Consider the following 24,108-nt stretch of genomic DNA (forward strand, 5'->3'; position numbering starts at 1 on the left):
TGCCTCCATGGCACTAATTTCTAATTGTCTTAGTTCCAGCCGTCTCTTATGTTCACTTTCTCTCTCTTTTGCTTCCAACCTGTCCAGCTTTAGTTTAATAGCAGCGTCACTGGTACTCATTGTCCTGCTTTCTTGTGCTGGGCTACAACCCCTCTGCAGTTCACTGGAACTGAGATCACTAGTACTCATTTTCCTGCCTTCTTGTGCTGGGCCACAACCCCTCTGCAGTTCACTGAAACTGAGATGCACTCAGCTCAGGGGATTCTTAGTTAACAGAGAGCTTCCTTTTCTGTCCCTACTTCCCTTGCCCGAAATAAGCAAACAGAAAATAACAAACCAGTAACCACTTTGTCTGTTCTCCAGCCACCACACTTAAAACTCACTTAAAATCACTACCAGTATCTCAAAGCAATCAGCTGTGCACAGATCCTGCTCGACTACGCCACTGTGACGGGTTGGATCACAGAAACCCCCTTGGGAGCTGCCACCCGATGTGCAAAGATTACCCCTGCTTCTGTTTTCCCTGCCAGCTCAGGACTCCAGCACCCTGTCTGGCTGAGCCAGACACTCCTGTTTGGCTCCACACACAGATCCAGGGTCTGAATCTCCTGTCCCAAAGCTGCAAGTTTACCTGAAAACAGCTCGCAGTAGTGTGCTTGTCTTTAGCACTCAGATGCCCAACTCCCAATGGGGTCTAAACCCAGATAAATCCGTTTTACCCTGCATAAAGTTTATGCAGGGCAAACTCATAAATTGTTCGCCCTCTATAACACTGATAGAGAGATATGCACAGTTGTTTGCTCCCCCAGGTATTAATGCATACTGTGAGTGAATTACTAAATAGAAAGTGATTTTATTAAATACAGACAGTAGGATTTAAGTGGTTCAAAGTAGTAACAGACAGAACAAAGTAAGTCACCAAGCAAAATAAAATAAAATGCGCAGATCTATGCCTAATCAAACTGAATACAGATAATTTCCTCACCAGTTCCAGAGTGCTCCCTTTTACAGGCTAATCTCCTTTTAGCCTGGGTCCAGCTATCACTCACACCCCCTGCAGTTACTGTCCTTTGTTTCAGTCTCCTTCAAGTATCCTGGGGGGGGGGGGGGAGTGGAGAGGCTCCTTCTTTAGCCAGCTGAAGACAAAATGGAGGGGTCTCCCACAGGTTTAAGTAGACTCTCTCTTGTGGGTGGAGACCTCCCTCCTATGCAAAGCCCAGCTCCAAGATGGAGTTTTGGAGTCATCTGGGCAAGTCACATGCCCCTGCATGACTCAGTCTTTGCATTGTCCACATGGCATCTTGCATGTCTCCAGGAAGACTTCTCATGTGGATTGGAGCATTCCAAGATGCATTGTTCCCTAAGTGTCTCCTGATCAGGTACTTAACCTGGCAAATTCCTTCCTAAAGAAGCTGACCAAATGCCTCACAAAGCTTACTTAGAAATCAGGCAAGCATACAGCCCATATTCTTAAGCTCAAGTAGGAAATGATATATACATACAAATAGGATGAATAGATATAGTAGATCAAACCCTTACGGAGATATGTTACATGGCACAGGCAGCACGAAACATATTCCAGTTATGTCATACATACATTTGTTGAGTCTGAACTTTTGATGAGCTTAAACTTAACCCAGACTTGATGTCTCTGTCTGAACTTTTAATCAAAGCTCTGACCTGCGAACTACTCATGACACCCCCCCTCCCCTTAAGTAGCCATCTCCCCTTATCTCTTTCTGAATGTACATTTTAACCTGTTTTATCCTGTAGAATCTTGTTTGATTATGCATGACCATTATGATCTGTTAATCACTTTGTTTACTTCTGTGTATAAATATTGATGCTCACCCCAATAAACTTGCCACACTTACTCTGAAGCCTTTCAAGCTAAGGATAGTGTGAGCCCGTTGATCAACGAATTGGTGTCTGGTCTCTGACAGATTGTGAGCCCATACCAACTCCGCACGAACTCGGGTGCTGGAGAGGTGAGTGAGGACTTGCTTTTTTACCTAACAATTTGGGGGCTCGTCCGGGATATCCTTCTGGTGCGGTGCCTCTGTCCAGTGGTCAGACCACTCATATACGAATTGGCAGGCGCCACGGGAGATTTCTCCCAGCCAATTCAATATTGAGGGGTCGTGTACTGGACAGCAGGGTAAACGCCAGTTGGAGGGCTCCTGTCAGACACCATGGGTCAAGGGACTAGCGTGCCTCTTGAGAGTCCGTTGGGGATTGTAAATAAGTTATGGAACGAAGGGAAACTCCCAGTACAGACAGGAATGTCTAGGAGAAAGTTGTACACACTGTGTGTAAGGAATTGGACTGGGTATACCGCGGTATTGGCCAACCCGGAGATGAGGTGGCCTTCGTATGGCTCTTTCGAACAGGCTGCCTTAAGAGGAGTAAGGAGCCAGATCGAAAAAGACCATCCGGGATAGTTATGTTACTTGTTTTGTTGGGACACAGCAGCAGAGCTGTGGAAATCTTTAAAAATTATGGCAGTCAGGTATTCTCCCGAGAGTGAACCCCCTCCATGTTATTTCGATGAAGGGTGTAAACCACGGCGTGTTTTGACTCGTCAGTTGGTCCCCACTGCCCCTGCCCCTATTCCTCCGCAGGGGGACTCTCTCCAGGGCGCAGAGGGGAATCTGCAGGACTCCAGGTCGGAATCTCTGCAGAGGGATAAGGGGGAAATGGAAGGGCACACCTCGGGAGGAATAATTACTAGGCAAATGATCAAGCAGATGCAGCAGGTTGCATATCCCTCCCCTGGGGACGCCCAGAGGGTCTGGTTGCATCCGCAGATACTTACACCAGGGACGAATACACCCCTGCACCACCAGCTCAGCCCGTTCCCCAGGCCTGGATCAACTACGGGCAACAGCAGCAGCTGCAGCAAACTCAGCCTCCTCAATGACGGTACCCCGGGGGCGAAGGCAAACAATGTGATGGTCTTATTTCCTTAATGTCTTTAGCCGGCTCCTTCCTCACTTTCTCCCCTCCCAGCAAAGAGCCTCGTCTAACCCTTTCAGTCCAGGGACTGCCTGTCTCCTTCCTCATTGATACTGGAGCTACTTTCTCTCTTTTAAATCATGCCCCCTCTCTCTGGCTATCCTCTGAGGTTAAAACTGCAACTGGGGTGGAGGGCAACCCACAGTCTCTGGGACTCACTTTGCCTCTAAATGTTATTTATGCTGATAAATGTTTTTCTCACCGTTTTCTTTTTTCCCCAGCTTGTCCGATCCCTTTGATGGGCCGGGATTTACTCTGTAAGCTTGAGGCTACTTTAACCTGCACTCCTGAAGGGGTAGGATTATTGATGACAGTGTTAGGAGATTCGGCCCCAACTCAGGGTAATTGGGAACCCCCCCCCCCCCTCTCTCCCCTGACCTCACTGACCTGCCTTTAACCCTCTGGGGAATTTCTGACACTGATGTTGGCCTGCTCCTTTCAGCAGAGCCAGTAAGGATTCAAGTGAAGCCCTCCTTAACCCCCCCGTCAGTCCCTCAATACCCCCTGTCGCTGGAAGCCCGGAAGGGCATCCGCCCCATTATCGAGGGATTCATTGCACAAAAGCTAGTCCGCCCTCAGCGCACTCCCTGTAACACCCCTATACTGCCTGTCAAAAAAGCCTCCTAAAAAGGACGGAGACCCTATTCGTTGGCGCTTTGTACAGGATCTACGGGTTGTTAATCAGTATGTGGTCCCTCTTCATGCAGTAGTTCCTGATCCAGCTACTATCATCAGTCAAATCCCCTGGGATGCTGAGTGGTTCACTGTTATTGACTTAAAATCAGCTTTTTTCAGCATTCCTGTGCACCCAGACTCTCAGTATCTCTTTGGTTTCACCTGGGAGGGACAAAGTTATGTCTGGCAACGACTTCCTCAAGGCTACAGAGACAGCCCCACGATTTTCAGCCAATGCCTCCGCCACGACTTGGAAGGCTTCACCAGTCCGCAGGGATCCACGTTAGTCCTATACGTAGATGACATCCTATTAGGTAATCGCGAAGAAGCTGCCCTCCGCATCGATGGTAAGGCACTTTTATTATACCTACACACCAGAGGCCACAAGGTAGACCCTAACAAGATTCAGTGGGTCTCACAGAAGGTCCGATATCTGGGCTTCCTATTAACCCCAGAGGGAAGACAAATGGACCCAGTCCGCATAAAGACTATCCAAAACTGCCCTCTGCCAAACACCAAGAAACAACTTCGAGGTTTCTTAGGATTAATTGGCTTCTGTCGCCCCTGGTTACCGTCCTGCGGGGAGTTAAGCAAGCCGCTCCATCGACTCACTGCTAACCTTGCTCCTGACCCTTTGCAGTGGTCCCCGGACACAATCCAAGCCTTTCAGTTACTCAAGGACAGTGTGGCCTCCTCCATGTCTCTCCGCCCCCCCAATTACAGCAAACCCTTTCACCTTTTTGTCCACGAGAGGGGCGGAATTGCTAGTGGCGTCCTTACCCAGCTGAGCGGGCCCCACCATTTCCCGCTTGCTTTTTACTCTCAGCAGATTGACCCTGTCGCTCAGGGAACCCCATCCTGCACCCGGACTCTGGCAGCAGCTGCCCTGCTGATCACAAAGGCAAAGAGCCTGACCCTGGGTCATTTTACCACGGTTTGGACTTCTCATGACTTGTCAGCCCTTCTGCGTAGGGGCACAACCCAAGTCTTTTCGGCCCATCGTCAGCAACAGCTAGAGGCCGAACTCTTAGAAGACACTAACCTAATTTTTGAAAGGTGTGGGCCCCTTAATCCAGCTACCTTGCTTCCTGACCTGCCAGTCCTCCAGGATCAGCACGACTGTGTGGAAGTAGTTTATAGCATCTTACAGATAAGGGACAACCTGTTTGACGTGCCACTGGACAACCCTGATTGCATCCTCTTCTCGGACGGAAGCTCCTTCTATGTTGATGGCAAGCGTTTCACCGGTTATGCAGTCACCTCTGAAAGGGACATTCAAGAGGCCGCCTCACTGCCAGGCAACTGAGGAGCCCAAGCCGCCGAACTCTATGCCCTGGCCCGAGCTTGCCAGTTGGCCGCTGGTAAGACCGTTACCATTTTTACTGATAGCAAGTATGCTTTTGGAGTTGTGCATTGTCACATCCACCTCTGGAAGTTTCGAGGTTTCCAGACAGCTGCCGGTAAACCCATTCAGCACCTCCCCCTCATCCACAAGCTTTTGGACGCCCTCCAAGAACCCTCGGTCCTGGCTGTAGTTCACTGCCGGGCCCATACTAAAGATGATAGCCCCGTCACCCGTGGGAATGCCCTGGCTGACGCCTCCGCCAAGACGGCTGCCGTCTTACCCTTAGCCATGCCCACGTTGGCTATTGCAGCCTCCTCCTTTACTCCACCGCACCCCGTACCAGTACCCGCTGCTGAACTACAGTCGTGGGAGAGCCTCGGAGCCACTCTGGTCAAAGGGACCTGGCTTATGCCGGATGGCCGAGCCTGCCTCCCTCGCTCCACATACCCTGTGGCAGTTCGCTGGCACCATGATAAGGGGGGTCACTACGGCACGCACGCCCTTGTGGACACCATCGCTCGCTTTTGGTATGCTCCAGGCATTCAACCCTACTGCCTGTCAATTGTGAAAGCATGCAGCACATGTCAGCGTAATGGACCTGCTCCGCCTCTTAAAAAAATTAAGGGTGGAAGACCTCCGCCTGCTGCTCCATTTCAACATCTTCAAATTGATTTTGCAGATATGCCAAAGGCTTTTGGGAAAAAGCACCTCCTTGTTTTGGTTTGCCCTCTGACTTCCTGGGTCGAAGCTTTTCCTACTGCTAATTGTACTGCTGCCACAGTGGCGAAGATTCTCCTTAGAGACATTGTACCCCGTTTTGGCATCCCTCTCGTGCTTGACTCAGATCGCGGACCTCACTTTACTGGTCATGTCCTTGGCCGTTTAGAACAAGGACTGGGCATTTCACACTCCTTTCATACACCCTACCACCCTCAGTCTAGCGGGAAAGTTGAGCGTATGAATAGGGAGCTTAAGTTTACATTGGCTAAATACTGTCAGGAAACAGGATTAAAGTGGCCTCAGGTACTTCCCTTGGTCCTGTTTCACCTTCCTACTCGCCCAACCCGTGTATTGGGATTATCCCCCTTTGAACTGCTCTATGGACACCCCCCTTTCAAAGGCGGGGCGCTACCACGTGCTGATGTTTCACTATTGGGAGGGGATCATATGACCGTGTGCCAGTTTCTCTCCCTACAGGCTCGCCTCCGTACCCTTTGGAAAGCCTCGCAGTTTTCCCAGACCGTGCCGCTGGAAGAACAGATCCACCCGTTCCAACCAGGGGACTTCGTCTGGGCCAAAAAGTTCATTCGTGGCGACACCCTCCAGCCGAGGTTTACTGGACCCCACCAGGTTCTTTTAACAACCCAGACTGCAGTGTTCCTGGAAGGACGCAAATCCTGGATCCACCACTCCCACGTCAAGCCAGCCGTAGTGGATCACAGTGACGGACCAGCAGCTCTTGCCACCACTGAGGACACTGCCTCCGACCAGTGGACCAGCTTACCTCTTTCAGACATCAGACTTAAATTGACTCAGAAAAAATGAGAGGACCTTTTATTCTGACAACTGTATGTTTTTTATTATGCCTTTTTAGTTTATTTTCTGCTTATGAAGATAATGCTTTTATTAGATATTCCCACGAGGTTAAAACTCGTATTTTAGGAAATAGAAGTAATTGCTGGGTATGTACTCAATTTCCAGTAAATGCAGAACAGGGACTCCCCTTCACACCCATTCCCCTGACCACTGCTAATATGACTTGGATGCCACTGGCTAGAGTAAAAGATCCAGTCCAACACAATCTTACATGGGACAAAACAGGAGTGCCAATTAACAGATATCTCAGGGTAACCAATCAGACAGGATCACTGTGTTTTGTTAAAGAAAAGGGGTCAACTTTTGTGGGAACAAGTAAATGCAACATGTATTTTAATGGCACCGCCTTTAGTAAAAATCTTGGCTTCAAGCCTTGCACATCCCACTTATCCCATATGTGGATCCCTCACCCCGATCCAACTTTTTCATGGGTGGGCAGGCCTTCAGAGTCAGCTTTTAAGAAGCCCTGCTCAGATCAAAAGGGTGTCCAACTAATTGCTAAGGGACATACGATTGCCTTCTACAACTGCTCAAGCAGTACTCTACTACACTGCCCTTTGACTTATCCCATATGTGGATCCCTCACCCCGATCCAACTTTTTCATGGGTGGGCAGGCCTTCAGAGTCAGCTTTTAAGAAGCCCTGCTCAGATCAAAAGGGTGTCCAACTAATTGCTAAGGGACATACGATTGCCTTCTACAACTGCTCAAGCAGTACTCTACTACACTGCCCTTTGAAAACACCACTACCAAATTGTGCCTCTGCAGTTCGCACAACGACCCCTCTGCGTTACCAGGGGAACAGTGGTCCAACGGGTGGTGGGTTACCTACTACTTTGAGAAATGGAATACCCGAAACGCATTGTATGGAACATACTGGGTGTGCGGGCCCAAAGCTTATTACTTTCTCTCCCCTGATTGGGCAGGGTCATGTTATTTGGCATGACTAAAACCGCCTTCTCGCATCTCCCTCACTCCCCCTCATTTTCCCCACGTTCGTAACATCCGTGAAACCTTCAGAGATATTAATATCCGTGATGGTTTGTCGTGGCAGCGGTGGGCTGGTCTCATTAGCTTGAGGGGTGGTGTCATCCGTCTACAGGGACTACTAGAATCTTTAACCAATGAAACTGCGACCCTATTTGAGAATCAGGCCGGGGAAATGTCCCAGCTGCGCCAGTTAGCTTTGCAAAACCGAATGGCTTTAGACATAATGTTAGCAGCCCAGGGAGGAACTTGCGCCCTCATAAATGAAGAATGCTGTGTTTTTGTAAATGACACCTACTCTGACACTTTTCAACGTACCAAACATCTAAGGGAAATAGCTAAGAACTACTCCTCTGGCCAGCCACCTTATGATTGGTGGGGAGCCTTATGGAATTGGCTGCCTGGATCTGGGTGGGTTAAAAACCTCTTGGTGGGTATTGTTGGGGCCATAGTAATCCTTATAATACTGTGTTGCTGTATTCAGTGTGTCCCCTCCCTCATAGACTCATGTGGGTCAGTTTATTCTTTTCCTACTTCAGCCAAGGGCCTTACTCTCTTCAAGTTGGCCCAGGCTGAAATTGCCAAGCGGCCCTTGGCTCCTTAAAATGGGGTGTAGCTTTTGGTAAATAGTTATCCCAAAGCTACAAATGGAGGAATGTTGAGTCTGAACTTTTGATGAGCTTAAACTTAACCCAGACTTGATGTCTCTGTCTGAACTTTTAATCAAAGCTCTGACCTGCGAACTACTCATGACACCCCCCCTCCCCTTAAGTAGCCATCTCCCCTTATCTCTTTCTGAATGTACATTTTAACCTGTTTTATCCTGTAGAATCTTGTTTGATTATGCATGACCATTATGATCTGTTAATCACTTTGTTTACTTCTGTGTATAAATATTGATGCTCACCCCAATAAACTTGCCACACTTACTCTGAAGCCTTTCAAGCTAAGGATAGTGTGAGCCCGTTGATCAACGAATTGGTGTCTGGTCTCTGACAGATTGTGAGCCCATACCAACTCCGCACGAACTCGGGTGCTGGAGAGGTGAGTGAGGACTTGCTTTTTTACCTAACACATTTATAAGCACCCCCTCCCCATAAAGCCTTATGGGGTACACGGTCACACTACCTACCCACTGTTATATCCTACTGTGCATCTAACAGCCACGAATCATCACTTTAGCTGCATGTTGCTACTAAAATACTTAACCCAGATGGGGGCAAACTACAGTCCTTGGGCCACGTCTGGCCCGCGGGACCCTTCCTCTGGCCCCCAAGCTCCTGCCAGGGAGCGGGATCAGGACAGGCTTGCAGAGGAGCCAGCCCAACTCCCTGGCAGCATGGTGAGCAGGGAAGAGGCTAGCTCCTGGCCCCTCCCCTTCTGCTCCCCTCCCTCTCTGCCTCCCTCGCAGTCACAGTTCCCCCAGCACCTGGGCAGTGTGGCTGCAGCTCCGTCCGGGCGACATGGCTATAGTGCTTCAGGGTGGCACGGTCAGGGGGCAGGGAGAGTTCTGGAGAGGTTGCAGGGGGGCGGTCAAGGGGCCTTAGCCCTGCTGCCAGGGACAGGGACAGAGCAAGCCAGGGCCCACCCCTAACTTAAACCCTAACCCTAGCAACATTTGGCTTCAGATTTAACAGCTCATTTAGATTAAGGTGAAAGGGAGCAGTTTGCAGTTCCTTTAGAACTATGTTTTAGGCTACTGGTTTGCAGACTCAGGAAGAAAACAGTATATTGATTTACATTTGGAAAGTTATCTTTACAACTAAAAAGGTTAGAAGCTTTAATTATTTTTTAAACTAAAGCTTACACTTCGTAGTAAGGAACAGATTCTGTGACCTGTTCTTTAAAATGGAGCTATTAAATGTTTTGACATCTATGTCAAGCACTTTGACATCCACAGAAGAAAAAGCCCTATGAAGTCACTGGTGCTGGAACAATTTTTATAGTGTGGGTGCCGAGAGCCATTAACCAAAAACTGTAAACCCTGTATATAATGGAAACCACTTCAAGCGAGGGGGTGCTGCACCACCCCCTGGACCCTTAGTTCCAGCACCTATGTATGAAGTGAAAAGTAGTATCCCTTTTGCAAATAGGAAAAATCAGAGACAATGTTTGAATGATTTGCCTGTGTAGCACTGTAGAATACTAGGTTAGGCCTTAACCTGTGAACCAAAAGACCTCGGATCAATGCTTGCTGGATGTGTGACCCTGGCCAAGTCCCTTAAGCTCTGTTTCCATTTGGAAAATTAATCTTTTGGACAAGGACTGCCTATCACTATGTGTTTGCATAATGGCTACCCAGGGGGGATATGTGGGCACTACTGTAATGCAAATAAATAATAATTTAGCTACAGAAGTGAGGAGAAGAACTTAATGACTGTACAGTTCTTTGTTTATATACTGCTTTCTCTTTTCAAACAATACTTGGCATTTCCTGACTTGGGTGCTTATCTATGTAGCCTAAACATTTTCTTTAAAGAATTTTTTGTATAGAATTGTTTTCAACTTACCCATTCATTGTTACACAATAAAGGGGTTAAAGCCAAAACTTTGAAAAGTACATCACCCTCAGCCTGTAGTTACTGAACTCAACTGTGAAAGGTTCATTTTCCCCCTTTCTAAAGCAGGGGTTAGTCGACTACATTTTAAAGCCTTATGAGAATATGAGATTCAAGATGCCTAACAGGAAAGGTCTTCACAATCAGATTTAAAGTCTATGGGAACTGCAGCAGATTATTCAGAGAGGTAGAATTTAAAATGTTTCTACTGGTTTTCAAGTCTTTGCTACTTTGAGACATATATACTATACATGCACTGGGGAACACCAGTTGAGCCAATAACATCTTTGAAACCAGTACAAACTTTTTAAATGCAACCACTACATATGACAAAAAGACTGAGAAATAATATAAAATCATATGAGTAAAACATAAATTGCAAGGTTCAATTCAAAGGTTTACACTACTCTTCCAAAGGGTTTCAGATTAAAACCAACAGAATTACATCTCTTTGGAAATTAAAGAGATTTGAAAGGTAGGAATTATTTTTTCACTGGAAAACAGAATTACAAATGAGAGACAAAGCCCTTATCAGTCAGTGTGAACATCTAATTTAGTTCAAGTTTATCAGACTAAACCATTATTTTGACAGCCTTCTGTATATATTACATCTCGTGAAAAGAAACCAATGCTGTTCTCTATGGCTAATTGTTTTGTCCATGCTTTAGCTAATCACTAACATTTTATATAGCCAACTTAGAGACAAGCCCAGGAGTTTACTGAATAACTGCTATTCAGAAAAGGAAACAAATGAGTTTCACTTGAAGATTTCCATTAAAGTGAAAGGAATATTGAGAAATATGACAGATATTTTATTTTGTAACCACACCGTGAACATTATCATACAGTATATTGATCCATAAGACTGGAGCTACATAAGAATACACTACATAAAATGTGTTATAATTAACCAAAAATGACATTGGGCCAGATTCACCTTGGGTTTCTGCCAACATAAACTCTGCCACACAAGTCCTTGGTGGTGGAAAGACAATCAGGGGTTGATGTCACAGAGGTGTAAACCACCTCAGCATCCATTACAGTGGGGAATCATTGAATGCCAGTGCCACCCAAAAGCGGACAAGATGAAGCTGGCATGAAAATGGAGGTTACCTGTCTGTAACTGAAAGTTCTTTTGAGACGTGTGGCCCTTATCTGTATTCCACATGTGGTATGCATGCACTATATGCCTGAGTCCAGCAATTCTAACAAGCAGTGTCCGTTGGCCCACACCTGCGCAGTACATCTCATGCTCCCAACCGGGAGTATAAAAGAGGCAATGTGTACTGATGCCTCTGAAGTTCCATTCCTTACCATAAGTCCAACAGGACCTGAGGCAGAGGGGATGGAGGGCAGACAGTGGAATATAGATAGGAACCACACTTCTCAAATAACTCCTAGTTACAGGCAAGTAACCGCCATTTCTTCACTGAGTACTAGTCCCTACATGTATTCCACATGTGGGTAATTGACAAGCAGTGCTCAGACTAGAGGTTGTGAGGAAGCCAGCAGCAAAGATGCTCACAACACTGCAGTTCCCACTGCTGCAACAGCAGCACAGGCCTGAACTAGCATGTATCATCTAGCGAACATGCAGACGGAGCTCCAGCTGGCTGCTCTGCATATGTCTAATATTGGAACATCCTGCAGGGATGCTATACAGGCAACTTGTACCCTCATGGAGTATGCCCTGACTCCAGCAGGAGGAGGCATGTGAGCTAACCTGTAGAACACAATGATGCACCCAGAAACCCACCTATAGATTCTCGGGGAAGATATCATTTGACCTTGCAATCTTTCTGGTACGGTGAGAAAAAGTCTTTGTGATATTCTAATAGGTTTGGTCTGTTGTAGGAGCAGCAGTGATCTGTATGCTATGTATAACCTGTATGCTCAAAAGGTCTGTTACACTTCCCCCGCCCCCTTTTGTCTCCTCTCCCTCTCTGAATACATGTGAAGTGGCTTTCTCCCTCCTCCTCCCTCCTGGAATGCTTGTAGGATGAATGGGCTGCTTGAACAGCTGGAAGATCAGAAGAGCTCCCAGGTAGACAAGATGTCTGGCACTCTGATTAGGCAGCGATCATACGCCCAATGCACGGACACTGCCCAAGGTGGAGTGTGACCAACCAGACACGGCCAAGTCATCTCTAGTCGCAGGCCATGAGGAGCAGGTCCTTAAAAGGGGAAGGGGCCATGTGCTCGGGAGTACACTCCCAAGATTGTACCTCCCGTGAAGGCCCTTCACCCAGACCGCCTGGCCAGTGGTTCACAGCACTGCATTCCATCGTGACTTGGGAAGACTTACCTTCATCGCACCCTCCATTTCTGCGCTGTGGGACACTTACCTTGAAGGATCCTGACATCTCCAGTGCCGTACCTGTCCTGGGAGTGTGAGTATGTGAGTGTGAGTGTGACACACACACCCCTTTTTTGAGCTTAGCTATCAGTATAATAAACGTGCTGCTTTCTGCCAAACTTGGGTGGGTCATTAGTCCTCCCTAAGCTTACTAGCCGACCCAATTTCAGGTAACATGGTCCTCTGCGGGTAGAATGCCAGGGCACATCTGACATTGAGAGAATGAAGTCTTTTCACTTTGACAGAAGAGTCGGGTTTCAGAAAAAGAACAGGAAATTGGATATTTTGGTTGACATGGAATTCAGAAATAACCTTAGGGAGGAACTCAGGATGGAGCTGAAGGGATTCAAGGAGGGTCTGCCATGAGTGCTCCCAACTCGCTCACCCTCCTGGCCAAAGTGATAGCAACTAGAAATGCAACTTTCATGAACAGGTGGGACATGGAGCATGTAGCCACGGTTTAAATGGTGGCCTGGTGAGTGTTGACACGATGAGACTGAGGTCTCACTCAGGAGTAGGTTTGACCACTGTTGGAAAGGTCCTGACTAGGCCCATCATGAATATTACTGTAGTTGAGGAAATCTGTGGACACAGGAATTCTGACTCAGGCCACATGGCAGTAAAAAGGAACCGAGGCCACAAAGCAGTAAGAAGGAACTGGAGACGGGTCAGCCTGCAATGCCTCTTATACCTTCGGTCAGGAGCATGAGGAGATCTGCACATGTGCAGACCAATGGACACTGCTTATCAGAATTTCTGGACTTGAGTGCATGATTCACATGCATATCCACATGTGGAATACCCACATGGACCAGCACATGAAGAGAAGGATGATGATTCAGCACCTCACAGCATTCCTGATAAGTCTCCTGTGTGAGTTAAAGCTCACCCAGACACACATCCCCTTCCTAGATTAAAAGTCAGAGAAGGAAATGGCAATGTCATTCACTCAAATTGGGAGTAGGTGATCGTTCCTGGGTAAAAGGCGCATCACTGATACAGGAAAATGAAATGTATGCCTATATGCAACAGGATCTAGTGATGTTAGCCCAATATCCTCACTATAATTTGGAAAAATATATATTCATATAGAAAATAAAAAGCCTTTATCAGAATTCCTCTGTAGTATGTAAAGAATTAGTGTACTTTTCCTTTTTCCTAGTTATTTATACTTAAGTACATAACCAGCACTAACATTCAAAATGCCTGTTTTTATTTAATTGCCTCCACCATCCCCTTATCATAACTAGTCCAAAGGGAAGTAATTTTGCCATTATCATATTTACTAATTTAGAAGGCTTTTTGTGGAACACATGTGTTAAATACCGAATCTGGTAGAGACCCTTTTTCTGGAACTGTAAGGCCTCATGAAGAAACATACATAATACTTGATAATACTGTCTGACAAGAAAAGTATTGGAACATTTCCACGAAACTCTTTCAGAGACCTCATAGTACCTCATGGTTTCCAAAATATTTACTTTGTTTACAATTTTTCACAAAATGTTTTTAAAACTAAGGAACTTGGAACTCTAATCTGCCAAGAGAGTTATTAAATACTGAGTCAAAAAAGCAGTTGAAGTAAGCCACAAAGAGGCTATGTAATTTATTTCTCATTTAAAATTGGAAATAAACAAAGATACAAGTTCATCAGATGCAATTTTAAATTAAATGTGTATATACAATAACAACGTACACAGAAAGCAGACAAAGAATAAAAAGTGAGTCAAAGGGAAATTACGTGCAAGAATGCAACGTGGCCTGCCTATTCATGCAAAGTACCAGAATGTCCTCCAAAGACAACAATACAAGCACCAGTGGAAGCCTGGATAACAAATACTGAAAAGAATAATTTCATCAGGATAGTACCAAATGCAATTATGATGGCAACCAGCATTGCAAATGGCGATATTTTATTCTATTTGAAAAACTAAGTAGCAATCGGCACTATACCTTTACTCATTCTATATACTGACAGGTTCCACACCCTCTTTTTGATTTATGTCCTGCCCTCTAGTTTCATTTGTGGATATGTACGATTTTGGCATGGCAGCCATTTGGAATTCATTTTATTTTATTTTCTATGGGGAGTATTGTGCTTGTGTGTTTTATTTTCACATTTAGAGCCAGTTTAAAAGTTTTAAGGCTTTTTTAATTTTAATCCTGTGATTAAAAATTCTCTCTCTGCAAAAGTTAAGTTTTCAAAAAAAGCAGGAGGGCTATTGGGAAACATGCTGCTTCAAATATGCCACATGCTCATCTCTCTCCTTACCACAGTTACTCAATCCTTCATGTTGACACATGACTTTTGTCTTTTTAAACTAATTTTTTTAGGAAACCACATACGTAAATATGGGCTATCTATAGTGACATTTTCCTCTGTGCTTTAAATATTTAGAAAGTCTTAAATTATTCTTTCAATGACAATAGTAGTTTTAGCAAAAAGAAGGAGATGTTTCTTCAGATAAAGTGAAAAGGGCCAATCTTTGAATAGCTTCTCTTTTTAAACTTTCATTTTTATTGTAAAACTGCTCTGTAAATGAACATTTAATATATTAAGTTCTTATTTTTATCTTTGTTTTTTTAATCAATTAAAAATGCCAAGCTGGATACATTTTATTTTTAAATCTTACTTTTATTGTAAATGTGTTTTGCATATTGACATGTCCTTATTTTTGTATCTTTGCCTATTAAGCATTTCAAAAGTTATGACTTGTGTCTTTTAAAATAACACACATTTGTAAAGGGAGATATGATATTCCTCAGGAACTTATTTTTTCACAAATTACAAACTATTTTATAGGGTTATTTGTTTAAAGAAAAAATTACTGAAATCTTTCTAACTGGGTTATGACAAAGGGGTGCCTCTGCTGCAAAATGCTGCTTTCTTAGTGTCATGTTTACATCCAATATAAATATTTTTTGGTTTCAAATATGATATAATCTCCTTTGAAGATGCCTCTGTAGTGTTTTTTTTAAAAGGGTGAGGGACTGTTGTCGTTTCTGGACCATTGCTTCTCTGAGAATATGAGTAAGGAAGGAAAGGAAATGCCCACTGAAAACTCTTGATTTAGGCCAATTATGGGGAAAAATCTGGGAATAAATCATAGCTATGAGTAGTATGACAGCTGCTTTCACATACCCAAACATGCATGCTTGCACAAGAGGAACCTGGGAAAGGCTGTGGAGAAATAGAAAATAGAAAAAAGCTGAGGGCAGTTGCTCCCTTGTATGCCTGTTGCCACAAGTGCCCCAGTGAAGTTTGCTCCCTTTGAGGTTCCACAGTAAGCAGGGCCGGCTCCAGGCACCAGTCCACCAAGCATGCGGCCGGGCTCAACGCCCTCCCATGCCACGCTCCCCGCGGGGTGGGCGGGGGGAAGGGGGCGCGGCGGGAGGCTTTTTTGCCTGGGGCGGCAAAAAAGCCAGAGCCGGCCCTGACAGTAAGCAGGAAAGGGTGACTTCTCTCTTCCAGTACTGCGGAGGAGTACTCCATGGTGAACTTCATGTCACCAGAGTAAAATGGGTCAGAAATATGGAAGGAAGGAGGCCTAGGTTAAGGGTGACCCTTCTGTGGCTCCAGCATTTTTGGAAATGGGTAGAACATTCAGGAGTACTGAATTAGAAGAATACATAGTCTGACACATCAGTGAGGCATCCTTTCCATCTTGAGAGTCCCTGTTGCTTTTCTATTTCATCTTCTGTGCTGGTTGGCCTTCTTGTGAGCCCTCAGCTGTGAAACTGCTGATCTCTTGTAGTGCAACTAAACTAAAATATCCTACCCAACACCTTATTCATTTGAAAGCCAATTAAATTTAAAGTTTCGGTGGCAACTGATCATTTTTATGCCACAAAATACTCAGATAAGACCCTGTCAAACGGAAGCTCTTACCCTGTGCAAGCCTCTGGAGGCAGAGAATTCTGGGACAGGTTTTTCTAGAAAGCACTGGATTCCACCTTCAAATGGTGGAGAGGAAGAAAAACCCACCGTGCAGACAGGCATGAACAGGAAAAAAAAAAGGTGAGTTAGAACTTGTGAAATGAATATGGGAATGTTTATGAAAATTCAACAGTTGTTATTAGCATGGTAAGCTTTATGGCAGACACTTTTCTAAAACAGCAACAGTTACCTTATTAAATGGGCAGTATGCCATGACATTTCATTTAAAAGGATGCAAGGTAAAATTTTATAGTTTTCTCAAGAAAGCTTGTGGAGGAAAATATATTTTATTGCTGAATACAACTCCACAAAATTTCCATTCATTGGCTGAATTTTTACACTTCGCAAATTATTTCACAGCCACTTAATCCCACTGTTAGATCTGTGGGAAAGAAAGTCCCATTAAAGTAAAACAAGAGTCTGAAACAGAGAAAACAAAATCTAAACACACAAGGATGGAATGGAAATTTACATAGAAGAGAGATAAGAATCATCTTTTTGAAGCAAATAAAAGAGAACAGCAGTTGGTTGTTATGCTTCTTTATCCCCTTGAAGACAAGAAAGAACCTTCACTAAAAAGAATGAAAACTTCAATTTCCTGTTCAAGCTTGAGCGAGTATGGCATTACACATTAACAATACATGCCCCTTTCCTCCAATGGGAATTTTCATTGGCAAAATGGTTTGAAAGATCTAGGGCATCAAGAAAAACAACAGCATCTCCTACTGTAAGGAAGCATACCTCAAAGCTTAAGAAATAGAAATAAAAATAAATCACACTTTCAAAAATTTCTGTTGCTCAGTAAGTGGGCCAACATATTATCACCACCAAACCACCAGATGTATGTGTCTGTGTGTACTTCCCTTCTCTATGCCAGTAGGAACTGACACTAAAACTTCAAAACCAGATACATTTAAAACATATCAGTCATCTATAGTAAAAATAAAATAAACTATGCAAGTATTAATTTTTAGAATGTGTGTGTGTGTGGGGAGGGGAGATATTTTCTGGAACCTGTTTTTGAACTGAACAAATCCAAACTCAGATAAATCTGTTTTAATAGGTAAGATACAGAAAAACAGAAGTATACTAGACACACCATTGGATTACCATATAACAATTAACTCCGCCTCTTTATCTATTTACTTTTTCCTATTTTTTAACCTATTGCTTCCAGTTTACAATATGTACTGTTAAAATTCTGCATGTGTCCCTTGGTTTGAACAAGGTCTAATTTTACACACATGCTATATTTCTCACCCCACCTCACCTCCAGCTACTCCTTTTCTTCTAAACTCCTAAATGGTGGACATTGAACCCACATTCTCCAGATCCGTGATACGAAATCTTACCTTGACAAACCACAGCTTACCTAGCCAGTGCCCTAAGTCATGGGTGAGTCACTCCTTCGCAAGATTCTTCAGGACAATACTATCCCAAACTCTAGTAGAACCTTTTCAGTGCTCAACATGGCCAACCATAAGATACTGCTGTCTCACCTGATAAAGGGTACTGTGTTAAAATGGTTTTAGTCTTTCCTGGGGAATCACACTCAACAAACTGTAATAGGAAATTTCACTTCCACTACTTGACCTCTCATGTGGAGTGTCCCACAGGGATCAATTCTCTTACCAGTCCTATCCAACATCTACATGAACTAGTCAGAAAACATGGACTCAAGCATCAGCAATATGCAGATGACACATAGCTCCATCTATCATTCACCACTTATGACTATACCACTACCCGAAGATGGCCAGTTCATGGATGAGATCAGGTCATGGATGAAGAAGAGCTGGTTGAAGCTGAACCCGAATGAGACAGGGGCGATATTGGTGGAACCGTCTCCTCCTTTGATTAAAGGTACACACCCACAATTGGTTAATTCAGTCTGTAGCTTAGGAGTGCTCCTGAATGCCTCACTAATAATGAGCTCTCACACAGCAGTGCTTTCTACAGTCTCCAGTTGGCTAAGAGACTCCATCCAAACAATGACCTAGCCTCAGATATTCATGCCCTCATTAACTCTCAGCTGGACTACAGCAATATAACATATCTGGTAGCACTTAGAAAATTCCAACTGCTATAGAACACCAGTATATCTCCTCAGCAACACTGGCTATTGTGAACATATCAAGTCTGTCCTCTGCTCCCTACTCTGCCTTCCCTTAGACTATCAAATCAAGTTCAAGGTCTCAGTCCTTATTTCAATGCACTCAATGACCTGGCTCTAGGGTATCTAAAAGTTTGACTAAAGCTCTGGGGTGAAGCACATGGTTGTCAATTTTGCTCCACTGGCGCAATGGAACTTTCTACAACTCAGGGTTGCATGTTTTGTAGCTTCTGTAGGCTGAGCACATTGCACCCAGCAGGGGCACTTTACATTCCGCAATTCTCCCCCACAAGCTACCTCTGTACTGCCTCCCATTCCCCTCTATTTCAGGGACTCCCTGAAACTCCCTCCATTTCTCCTCTCCCAAAATTCTGTGTCCGTCCCCCCCATGGCACCCTCTATCACATGCTAGGGGACTGTCAGAGAGAGCCCTCTCCCCAGACCACTGTTCCTCATTCTTCCCCACAAGGCAGTGGCTCAGTGCAACCCCCCATTCCCTCCTTCTTCCCATGGCAGGGCCTCTGTGCGTATGTCTACACAGCAAAGAAAAGCCCGCGGCATAGGGAGATTTGTCAGTATCTTGACCTCTAACATAAATCAGATAGTCTCACAGGGAGGGTTTGTAGGGGGAAGTGAGGATCCAGGGTCAGGGGAAGTGGAGTGATTTTGAGAAATGGGGACTGAAGGAAGAGGGGGCAACTGTGAGTATGGAGAGAGAGCAGCAGGGACTGGAGGGATGAGGCAGGAAAGCAGAGTCCCACAGGTCGAGGAGGTGGGAAGTTGGGACTCAGAGAGGACAGGGGTACTGTAGTAGTGGTGAAAGAAGCAGGGACATGGGGTTAGTGGGGGAAGAGGACTTGGTGATTGAACGGAGGAGAGAAGCTGGGACCCAGAGGGAGGGAAGTGTGTGACTGGGAGTGACAAAGCAATGACCTGCAAGGGGATGGGAAGATTTGGCATGGTGATGATGATGGAAGCAGGGACCCAAAGGGAGAACTGGGTAGGTGGGTGAGGAAGCAGGGACCTAGGATTAGGGGAGTGGAGGTGAGGAGGACAAAGTGGAGCCCTTGGGGGTGAAGGATGGAGATGGGGAGGGGAAAGCGGGGATTGAGGAAGATAGGGATATGTGATCAGGGAGGAATGGAATTGAGGAGGGAGAAACAGGGGTGCACAGAGGATATGTCTAAACAGCAAAGAAAAACCCATGCTGGCCCGTGCCAGCTGACTCAGGCTTGCAGGGCTTGGGCTAAGGGTCTGTTTCACTGCTGTGTAGATTTCAGGACTTGGGCTTTAGCCCAAGCCCTGGGACCCTCCCACCATGCAGAGTCTGAGTCCTGAAGTCTACAAAGTAATGAAACCGCCTCGCAGCCCGAGAACCTTGAGCCCAAGACCCGTGAGCCCAAGTCAGCTGGCATAGAGATAGTAGCTGATATATGTCGACGGCAGCAGCAGAGGCAGATGAGAAATTCCTCTGCTTGCAGCACCAGGCAGTCTGCGAATCAGGCTTTTTCACTGGTCCAATTTGCTCTAAAAAATCAACAGACTTGTGCCCATCGATGCTTAGAACATCTGCTGAAATTTTAGAATTGATCAGATGTGGTATTTGAAAGTTATCATCATATTACAGACAGAAATCTTAATGAGTTGAGTGTTAGACTTCACTTTGCACAGCCAGTAAGGGCAAAACTTTTGTGTGCAGGAGACCGATTTCCTGGGGGCTGGCCCAAGACTGTGGAATGAACTCCCACAGAAACTAAGACTATCACAAACCTCAGCACCTTCCGTTGTAACTGCAAAGGTGCATTTCTTTGACCTACTTTTCTCTGACAAACATATGGCAACATGTGTACCTATAGAATGGAGCAAGCAGTGTATACTATTCCACTGGTGCTGGTAATCATCTCAAGGGTACCCGCCAGTACCACTACACATTTCTATGCTCATTTGACCTGTGAACTCATCTATGGAGTATTGCAGGGTTCTAGTCTATGAGGCCTACTGGTAATGTGCCCACTTTGCCACTGGTAATTACTGGAAGAGAGTTTGTTAGTGGAGTTCTTACATGGCTAGTGAGATCCTTAATATTTTGGCTACTCCACGGTCTAACCCCATCAAAAATGGTTTTCTACTTAAAATTTTGCATGTGTTGTGTTCAGATAGAGGAGAATTATTTGACTATATTTAAGGTATACCTTAAATTATGTGGATTATAAGAGTTGGTAAAACAGAAGCTCAATTTTTCCAAAGCTCGTAATGCCCAATATACGCATGCAAAATCAACTTCCATGTGTGCACACGAAACACCAACTTGTGTGCGCAAAAGTTTGCATCTACTTTTGAAAGTTTGGCCCTATATGCAAGTTATGGGCCAAATTATGCCTGGATGCTCCAGGGGTGCAGGATGGGTGGGGATAAGAAGCTTTATATCCTTTGTAACAGCCAGATACAAATGTAGTCTCTGTGCTCAGCTGAGTACAAAGACTGATTCCCTTAACTTGCCTTCCTTGGGGTGCAAGACAAATCAAGAAGGCATGGAAGAAGTCGGGCTATGGCTCTGTCCCATCTATGTACCAGCTGCTCCACAGCCCTGAAAGTTCTCTTGGAGTTCCCCCTTGGGCTGTGCAGAAAAATTTGAGCACCTAAGATCAAGTGCTCGCTTTGAAAACATTAATCAAAAATGGTTTCCAGAAAAACCTGAAGACCCATATTTCTGAAACTGACAGCGGCAGATGGCACCATCTGGCACACAAGGCTCTTAGTCAAACTGTCAAGAACACTCCCAGCATGGGTAGTCAACATCACTGACATTCTCTTCCAGAACAGAAGTTTCCAAGTGCACATAGGAGACAGAGTTAGCAAGAGGAAAAGTCAAACCAATGTTCTATCCCAAGGATCTGTGCTGGCACCCATGCTTTTCAACCTATACACAAAATTATGCTTTTCACCCTGTTCTGCAACTTCACATACACAGATGACATTTGCTTAGATGTTTAAGCATGGTCATTTCCAGAACTTGAAGATGCCCTAAACACTGACTTGATTGAGATGGCTGAATACTGCAGTTGGTGGCATTTACAGCCAAGCATGTCCAAGAGAATTTTGCGGGTGTTCCTTTTTTACAATGACAGAGCAGACCAAAAATTCAATATTCTTCTCAATGGACATCACTTGAAACACAAATCCCACCCACTCTACCATGGAGTCACCCTAGATAGATCTCTCACATAGCTTAAACACCTGAGGAAAACTGAATGAGCTGAGGACGAGTAACAACCTTCTAAGCAAACTGGCTGGCACTTCACAGGACACTAATGCTCAAACTCTGTGAGCATCCAGCTTAGCCCTCTGTTACTCTGTAGCAAAATATTGTGTTCCGGTGAGGCTCCATCTGTCTCATATCAAGTTGGCTGACACACAACTACACTCAACCACAAGCATTATAACCGGGACAATTCGACCCACACTAATACTGTGGGTCCCCATGTTAAGCAACATCACTCCTCCACAATCTGTCTTGAAGATATTACAGCTAGAATGGTTGAGAAAATCAGGGCAAAACTTAGCCTACCACCATACACAGACCTGTTCGACCACCCAAGAGCACACTTTTCATCAAGGCACCTGCTGTGGGCCCTCTTGCCTTGCCCAGATTTCTCTGTGACATCATTGTGGCATGAGGAATGGTCCGCACATGAAATCAGAAACCAGTCTCTTATAATTGACCCTGACCATGCATGTACCCAGCTCTGATTTGCCATGCTGCTCATGGACCACTCTGAACAGATTTCAAACGGGCCAGGATCAACATGAGCCAGTCTTCACACCTGGGGCCAATGAGAGTCTGTGGCCAAAGACCGACAATATTACACATCACTGACGATTGCCTTCTTACCAGATTTGATGGTGGTCTGAGGGCTCTGCACTTTGCTCATGAGGTTGCCACAAATTGGCTTTGGCAAGCTCCGCATCCAAGAAGAAGAAGAACTGATATCATGTCAGTTTTGACTTATTATCGTAGGTGTCATTTTTCTTGAGGTTAATAATAAAAGTAGGTATAAGTAAACTACAGTACCAAGATATCAGAATCTACCTTACTATGGTCAATACAACTAAGAATTTTATGGAATTTTATCTAATCTCAATTAGTGTTAGAAAGAACAGAAAATACCTTTAACAAGGTCTGTTTGTGGCTTTCACGCTTCTTCTCTTCTTCTTTTCTTGCTGCAACAGATGCCATGCGCCTTTCTTCTTCCTAGATGAAGAAAAAAAAAATCAACTTTACTAAAGCAGGAGTAACCTATGGAAAATGTAATTGACAATTCTGATGTTTGAAAGGCAAATATATCTTCAGTGTCTATTCACCAAAGGGTGACATGCAGGCACTACTAAACATGGCTTGGTAACACTCCTATTTCTATCTTTATCTGACAATTTCCAAAGCTAACACTTCTATTCAGGATGTGAACCTGAATGCTGTGTCCTGTAACGTTTTTGGTATAGAAATGTAAAAGCTTTCTGTGTGCTAAATAAAAAGTGTTAGTTATTCATTAAAATGTTTTAATAAGTAAAATATACTCCCTCCGACACTTTTAGTGTTTACACAATCAATTTTTATACCAAGAATTTACAGGAGTTTTGTAGTTTAAAGGTGATCTGAAAAGGGAGGAAAAAAATGAACATGTTCCCTTTGTTGCTTCTTTAGAATATATAAAGGTAGCCTGAAAGTTTTTGTTGTTGTTTGGTTGGTTTTTCTTTTTAAAAAAAAAATTCTGCTTGGTTTTTACATTCAAAATTCAGATAAGGGAAAATTGGAGCAGTGATTAACTTATATTTATTTAAAGAACTTAAATAATTGAGAGAAGCAGCAGTGTTTAGTTGGACTGTTTGAAACTCTGCTGTGGTTTTATTAAAAACACAAATATTTTTCTTACTAAGGCTTAAAAATATTTTACATATATTGAATTTTTTTATTATTTTATTAGCACACACTTATTTCAATGACTTGCATTTAATTAAAGCATACCTCTGTAAAAGATTCAGCACATCCACACCTTCAATTAAGGTGTTACAGCTCACAAAATATGTTGTGAGAATGACTGCACCACAAGTAAATCGGGGCAGAGTTTGTCTGGGGCTTACCCAAGGAAGGGCAGGTCTGCTTTTTTTTTTTGTCGGGGAGGGGAAGAGGGAGGAAGGTGGAGGTCAGAAACTGCTGTAAAAAAGGTGTTCGGTGGTCAGCTTAGCACGAATGATTAATATTCCCCCGCTCCCCCAGGAATGTGCATAATGTGAAACCTGGGTGGGGCAAGTCTCTTTGCTCCACGCAGCGAGGAAGCATCTACACCTTCAATTAAGGTGTTACAGCTCACAAAACATGTTGTGAGAACTCCCAGTGGATCCCCAAGAAAACCCAAGGAAGGTTAGACTTGACCTTCCTGATTTTTCAAAGCTGAAAAATAAATAGAAAAACCAAACAGAACAAAACAAAAACAATGCCAACAAACAAATAAACCAAACCCTTTATAAA

At 44.5% G+C, this 24,108-nt stretch overlaps 1 protein-coding gene and 1 long non-coding RNA gene across 9 annotated transcripts in view; one reads left to right on the forward strand and one right to left on the reverse strand.

Annotated features, from left to right (window-relative positions):
- Positions 1–24,108, reverse strand: part of LRRC49 (leucine rich repeat containing 49) — a 147,207-nt gene that overhangs the window by 36,604 nt on the left and 86,495 nt on the right. For all 8 annotated transcript variants that reach the window (XM_065559505.1, XM_065559502.1, XM_065559506.1 and 5 more), the window contains one exon: positions 22,750–22,833. In XM_065559505.1, coding sequence (XP_065415577.1) covers positions 22,750–22,833 — 84 coding nt within the window. The remainder of the gene's footprint in view (positions 1–22,749; positions 22,834–24,108) is intronic.
- Positions 1–24,108, forward strand: part of LOC135973937 (uncharacterized) — a 79,911-nt gene that overhangs the window by 34,849 nt on the left and 20,954 nt on the right. The window lies entirely within an intron of this gene.

The sequence above is a fragment of the Chrysemys picta genome, chromosome 10, assembly GCF_011386835.1.
Source record: "Chrysemys picta bellii isolate R12L10 chromosome 10, ASM1138683v2, whole genome shotgun sequence".
Lineage (NCBI taxonomy): Eukaryota > Metazoa > Chordata > Testudines > Emydidae > Chrysemys > Chrysemys picta.